Here is a 7,085-nt window from a genome sequence, read left to right on the forward strand (position 1 = left end):
GGCCGAGCCTTTCAACATCGTCCAGCACCTCAGAATTTTAGGCTTCATTGTAATTTGGGAGGGCATGGTGCCTTATCTCGAAGTTTGAATTATCCTTTTTTTATTTTCCTGTCAAGTAAGTTTTAATTATCCTTAATTATGGTTGAATGCTGATTCTGAGTTCCTTTGGAGGTATTTTATAATATTAAGCATTTGTTAGGTCTCTTACTAGAAGAAGAGAGTCAGGAACATGTGTAATGTTGAATATTTTACATAGTTTTAAATTTTTATATTGATGATCTTCGACTGTTGTTGTTGCTTAATATGTTTGTTGCTTTGCGACTTCTATTTTCTGCTTTATGCACTTTGGTTGTGCTAGTTTTTCATGGCCATTCGGTTTTGAACTGAATTATTTTGTTCACACACAGTCTCATATCTGCACTCTGTATACATACGTGCTTGCATTTAGAATAGAATTAGTTTAATGTGATAAGGGGTCTCTTGGGTTGAAACGTCTGACTACAATATTCCAACAATAGTAAGTGAGATGAAATTCAACACTACCAAAGAATTATAAGCATTTCTTTTGGAGTAACCAGGTCTGCATATTTTCATAGAAGTAACAGCCACTTTCCCCTTAAATGCTCCAAATTATACAAGTAGGAATCATATGTAAAAAGTTTAGATGGACCATTGAATATCTGTCACTTGAAAATGTAAGCAAAGACTGGCTTATTAGTAAGAAGGTTCTTTATTTTTTTTGTTAAAAAAAAAAAAAAATTATTACGTAGCAGTAAAGTCGACTCCACTTAAGTGACAAAGGACTGGCCTTCTTGTCCTCTCAAAAGGAGAAATTTTGTATAATTTCTTTTGGAGGATTATACCTATAAAATCATAGAAAAAAACTATACTACTCTCTTCATCTCAAAATAAGTGTCATGGTTTCCTTTTTTATTTATCCCAAAATAAGTGTTCACTTTTCTTTTTTAAACAATATATTTTATATCTTTCCATATATGTTACATCTTTCTATATATGTTGTTTAAGTTTAAAATTTCAAACTTAAATATTCAAAACTTAAGGACAAGGACAACTTAAATATTTTTCGAGAAGACAAGGTATGTCTTAAATTGGAACGAAGGGAGTACTATTTTTGAGGTTAGGAGTAGGAAATATGTTAATTCGCTCACAGCCCCACTGTCACTTGTTCCGAATTTGGACCAGGTTTCATTTCCTATATATACAATCTTTATACATCAACCAATTGAAATAATTTTTTAAGATTATAATTTAATGGTATTTTTTCATCTTTTAAAGTGTAAGGGCCCGTTTGGCATGCGCTTTGTTTTTGACGTTTTGTTTCTGACTAAAACAGAAACAGTGTTTTTGTTATAGGAGTGTTTTGAAAAAAATTTGGAAGCACGTTTGGAAATTATGTTTTGCTATGAAAATGTCAAAAATAAAAACATGCAAAACATGTTTGGTCACTCTACCTATTACAATTTCACATTTTATGAAATAATAAATTTATATCATTAAATTTTATAATTTGTTTATAAAAATGTTTAAAAAGCACATTTTAATAATTCAAATATTGTCAATATTTTTTCATATAAAAGTTCTAAATTTTTTTTTGCAATAACCTATTTTCAATTTTATTATCCTGTTTACAAGTTATTTGCAAGAGATCTGTTTCAGTCATTATCTTCACAAATATTTATAACTAAAATTCATAAAATAAAATAAAAATCACATAAAAAAGATTATAATTGAAACAGATTTAGCCCAAAAAAAAAAAAATTTCAATAGATGTGATGTCTGTGTATTAATTGTGTGTGTGTAGTGTAATATAAAAGTAAAAGAAAAATAATTTAATGGTGGGGCCCACAAGGCACTTTAGAAAAGGGTCAAGACCATAAAGTTGGTCTCATTTTCCTGATCCCCTTTCTCTCTCTTCGTGCATCTCTCTCTCAACCCGTAAGCTCATTTTTCTCTTATTTTTTTGGTTTCAATTTTGAGGTTAGATTTCTCACTCATTTCTTGTTGGAATTAGGTTCCATTTGAGGCAAAACGAAGCTCGTGTCAAGCTCTATACATCAATACCATCAATTTCCAGTTTTGAGTCTTCCTTGGAGCTCGAATTTGAGGACCCATTTTCTAGGGTTTTGGTGCAATCTTGAGGTAGGGACATCTTAAGCCATGGAATCTTGTTCCATATTCAATCATGCTCTTCTAATTGTGTTACATCATGTTTGATTGCTTTGATTCTTGTTTAAACTGAGATATTTGAGAAAATACCATGTTATGTGAATATGTGTTACTTGATTGAATGGATAGCATGTTTATATAGTGAGTTTCTACCATGATTATTATTTTACAAGCATGCTATAATGTTATATGAAATGATACTTGTTGTAGAGTGTTAAATTTCCATTTATCATTGTATTGACATCATGTAAGATACATACATTTTATTGGGTTGCATAGGAAGGGATGTTGGTGTTTGAAAAGAAAAATGGGAATTTTGGGTGATGTGTTTGGAAAAATTGGTTTTGATAAACCCGGTCGCTGCGGGTTACCAACGGGCCGGAGGTTAATATAACGTAGAGGGGACTAGGGAGTCGCCCTAGCGTGGTTGAGCTAGCTGGGCCCCATAATGACGCCGCGGGGTTACCAAGGGTCAGGGACACTAGCCAATCCTCCTCTCGTGTCGCGGCGGGGTTACCAAAGGGCGGGCTGTATTAACGTTTGAAAGTGATGGTTTTGAGAATAAAAATGGGGAGTGTCATTGACATGCATTGCATTTCATTGCATTGCATTGCATTGTTTATACTTGGAATTGACTTGTATCTTGTATTTGATCCCCTATGTTGTATGATCCCTATCTCCCATTGGCCTATGCTTTGATTCGATTCACTAGGACACAAGAATTGTGTCTTAAGTGTTTCTGCTGAGCTATATGCTCACCCCTATATCTATATATTTTTTTTTTCAGGTCTTGGAAAAGAACCGGTGGACGACAATCCACCCCAACTTTGAAAGTTGCTAGAGGAGCATTTTCCTTGTTATTTTGTAATAGACTACTCCTTTGTTCATCCCTCATTTTTTGTAAAATTCCAAAGGTGTAATGATGTAAATTTTTTTGAAGAACCATGATCATGTAATACACTTATGATACTTGATGACATATGGAATGCGAACTTGATGATATGTAACTTGTTGATGAATGGAAGGATAATCCTAACTTGAAGCATTGTCTAGATTAGTAGGTTGTATCATTGTCTTTTGTTGCCGTGAATTCGGAAATTAGTTGCATGACAGGTTAAATATGCATTTAAACAGGTTGCGGTAGGCCCATTTTTAGGGGAGGTTATGCCGAATTTTAAAAAAAAAAAAAAAAAAAATTCTTGGCATTAGTTTTGGAGTCGTTACAATAGATTAATTGATTTAGCCAAAAAAAAAAAATAAAACAAGAATTACAGACCTTGATTTCAAATTGATTTAGCCAAAAAAAATTTATTTCCATAGATTAATTGATTTAGCCAAAAAAACAAATTAAAACAAGAATGACAGACCTTAATTTCAAATTGATTTAACCAAAAAAAAATTTATTTCCATAGATTAATTGATTTAGTCAAAAAAAAAAAATTAAAACAAGAATTACAGACCTTGATTTCAAATAGAAAAAAAATTAAAACAATCTGAAATGATATGCCGACATGGGTTTTGAGAGTTGAGAGACAGCGGGCAGCAGCGGAAGCTTGCGAACGGCGAACTGGAACTGGAAAAGCGGGCGATGGAAACTAAAAGATATGGGTTTTGATTTTTTGAGCAATCTGAAATGATATGCCGATATGGATTTTGATAAAGGTTTGAACTTTTGATTCTTGTAGACAGATAGATAAATTGAAGTAAATGGGTTTTGAACTTCTGATTCTTGTGGACTACAGTAGTTTACAGTTGCAGAGATAGAGATGGCAAGTTCAGAGTTGAGAAGAAGAATAGAGTTGGAGGCGATTGGGGATGCTGAGATGATTTTGTGAGTCGCCCAAAATCGCCCAAATAGAAGCCGCACCCAAAACCCTAGAAAATGACGAATTTTGCCTTTTATATTTGTTTCCTCCGCTACAGTTAAATGAGCAAATTGTTTCATCCGCCACAGTGTAATGTAGCCCAAACAGTACAAAAACAACTAAAAACACCAAAATGGTGTTTCATGTTTTGGGCCCATTTTTGAAATTGTTTTGTTACTGTTTAAAACACAACAAGCCCAACCAAACATGTTTTGGGCTTGAAAGGGGTTACTGTAGCAAGCCTAAAACAGAACAAAACACATGCCAAACAGCCCCTAAGATTAAGTGTTCAACTTCACGTTGGAAGAAGAAAAAAAAAAGGGAAAAAATGAGACAGAATTTTGGAATACAGCAAAAATAAGAAAATAAAAAAATAATCTAACCTAATATTTATGTAAATATACGAAGAATATTATATATAAGAACATTATTGAAAAATAAAATAGTATTTTTAAAATTTTATATTTTAAGAATGTCATGTGCAATAGTAACAAAACAGTAACCTCAAGTTTTTTTTTTTAAATTATTTTTTTAAAACTTAATGTATTTATATCAAAAAAAAAAAGAAAAAAAAAGAAAAAGGAAAGTTATATTTACCATTTAAACATTAGGTTAGAGATTTGTCTCACAGGACATTGATTGGATATATTTGAGCGAAATATTAATCCACGTAGAATTGCAAAACACCTATCCAGTGCAATTACTATTAGAGTTCGGAGTTGGGACCCAATATTTGATCCTATGCAGGGTACGATTGTTTTTTTCACTTTTCCCGTAAACAACTTTCCGCTCGAGTTTGTTGGCCCTCTCCTTTTGCCTCCACAGTCACGGTTTCTCCCAAATTATCTGTTGAATTCCTAATCCACACGGGTTTGTAAGTACTCTCCTCTACTTCCACAGTCACGATTTCTCTGAAATTCTCTGTTGAATTCCCACACCATGAAACTGATGCTCAGATCATTTGAAACCAAAGTAACCATAAGAATCGAAGTCCCCAATTCATGCTCTCTCCAACACCTCAAAGATGTCATTCTTCAGAGAATCTCTTCTTCCTCTTCCATACACCTTTCTCTCAATCGGAAGGACGAGCTTCATGGTTCATCTCAACATACTCTTCAGTCTCTAGGTATCATCTCAGGTGATCTTATCTTCTTCACTCTCAACCCTAATGGGTTTTCCTCAAAAACGCAAATAGCCCAATTCCATACCCCTCCTCAAGAACCCAATTCGGAACACACTCAGAATTCACAGAAAGCCCCAACAACAGAAACCAATTTACAGGAAGAACGTGTTTCCACTACTGAAACCCTAGGTAAACATGAAACCCTAGATTTGGAATCTGGGGATGGTGAGATTAGACCTGAGGAAGATAAAAACGTGGGTGTGTCTGGAACAGAGTACGTGCTTTGTTATCTGAGAGGAGTGTTTGGGAAAGAGGTGGTTGGTGATGGTGGTGGTGGTGGTTATCATCTCTTGGTGATTGCTGTTCATGCTGTTTTGATAGAGTCTGGCTTTGTTAGAGTTGACCCTGTCTCAAAAATGATTCTTGATGGGTTTAATACCGAGGAATGCTCTTCGTCTTCTTTCAATTTGGTGCTTTCATACACTCTTCCTCAGATTTTATGTAATGGGAATGGAGTTGAAACTGTTTTATTGAAGTTTGTGAGTCTAGAAAAGTTTCTTTTCATTTATGGAATTCCTGGGTCATATCAAGTGTATCTGCACAAAGAGCCATTGGTTTCGTTCTTGAACGTTGTGTGGGCAAATTGTGAGTCGTTTGATGAAACTCATGGAAAGGATTTGTACTCTGATACATACCCTGAAAAGGAAGTGTTTGAATTTTGGAAGATTGTGAAAGATAAAATTGCATTGCCTCTTCGAATAGATTTATGTGAGAAGGCTGGTTTGGCCCCTCCACCATGCTTTATGCGCCTACCCACCGACCTTAAACTTAAGATTTTGAAGTCACTGGCTGGCGTTGATCTTGCAAAACTGGGATGTGTATGTCTGGAGCTGCTTTTTTTGTCATCTAATGACGATATGTGGAAGCAGAAGTTTGTGGAGCAGTTTGGCAATGTGGAAGGATCACAGGGAGACGGCCATTGGAAAGGGAAGTTTGCCAAGTGTTGGGAGTGTAGGAAAATGTCTTGTCCATCTCGTATGGGTGTGAGAAGAGACCCTAATCCATCGGGGGTTCCAGGATTTATAGGTGGTAATTATCATCACTTGCCAGTCTTGCCAGTTCTTGCCATCCCACCACCACCAGGCCAAGCCTTTGGTCATTATGACTACTTGCCAGTTCTTGCCATCCCAGCACCAGCACCAGCACCACCACCACCACCTGGCCGAGCCTTTCAACATCATCCAGCACCTCAGAATTTCAGGCTTCATTGTGATTTGGGAGGACAGGGTGCCTTATCTCGGAGTTTGAATTATCGTTGATCATGGTTGAATGCTGATTCTGAGTCCCTTTTGAGGTAGTACAATATATGCAATAATATTAAGCGTTTGTTAGGTCACTTACTAGAAGAAGAGAAAAGTCAGGAACATGTCTTATGTTGAATATTTTACATGGTTTTAAATATTTATCTTACTAGAAGAAGAGAAAAGTCAGAACATGTCTTGTGTTGAATATTTTACATGGTTTTAAATATTTATATAGATGGTCTCCAATTGTTGTTGTTGCTTTGTATCTTCTATCTTCTGCTTTATGCACTTTGATTGTGCTAGTTTTTCATGGCCATTCGGGTTTGACTGAATGATTTTGTTCACATGCAGTCTCATGTGTGCATCCTGTATACATACATGCTTGCATTTAGAATAGAATTAGTTTAATGTGGAGGAGCTCTAACCCGCACAGCCTAGTGGATTAGGGGTCTCTTGGGGAATCTCTGTCTTATAGCAGCAAGTAGATCCAGTAAAAACCTTGGTGGTAGATATTGCAATAATGTGCAATCAAGTAAAGGGAAGGTGGAAAAATGTGCGCAAAGGGGTGAAATTTCTGATTACAACATTCCAACAATAGTAAGTGAG

The 7,085-nt window shown here is 35.3% G+C and overlaps 1 protein-coding gene across 1 annotated transcript; it reads left to right on the top strand.

Moving 5' to 3' along the window:
* The first annotated feature begins 4,773 nt into the window (after nucleotides 1–4,773).
* Nucleotides 4,774–6,744, top strand: LOC132299766 (F-box protein SKIP22-like). The gene has a single exon (XM_059796581.1). The coding sequence runs from the start codon at nucleotides 4,992–4,994 to the stop codon at nucleotides 6,492–6,494; it is 1,503 nt and encodes a 500-aa protein (XP_059652564.1). The 5' UTR covers nucleotides 4,774–4,991; the 3' UTR covers nucleotides 6,495–6,744.
* The last annotated feature ends 341 nt before the right edge of the window (nucleotides 6,745–7,085 follow it).

Source organism: Cornus florida, unplaced genomic scaffold, assembly GCF_030987335.1.
Source record: "Cornus florida cultivar Cherokee Brave unplaced genomic scaffold, ASM3098733v1 CherokeeBrave_3.0.0_Hap2_Chr03, whole genome shotgun sequence".
Classification (NCBI taxonomy): Eukaryota; Viridiplantae; Streptophyta; class Magnoliopsida; order Cornales; family Cornaceae; genus Cornus; species Cornus florida.

Excerpts from the sequence above, each read along its gene's own strand:
- LOC132299766 (XM_059796581.1), top strand. The coding sequence starts at position 4,992 with ATGAAACTGATGCTCAGATCATTTGAAACCAAAGTAACCATAAGAATC.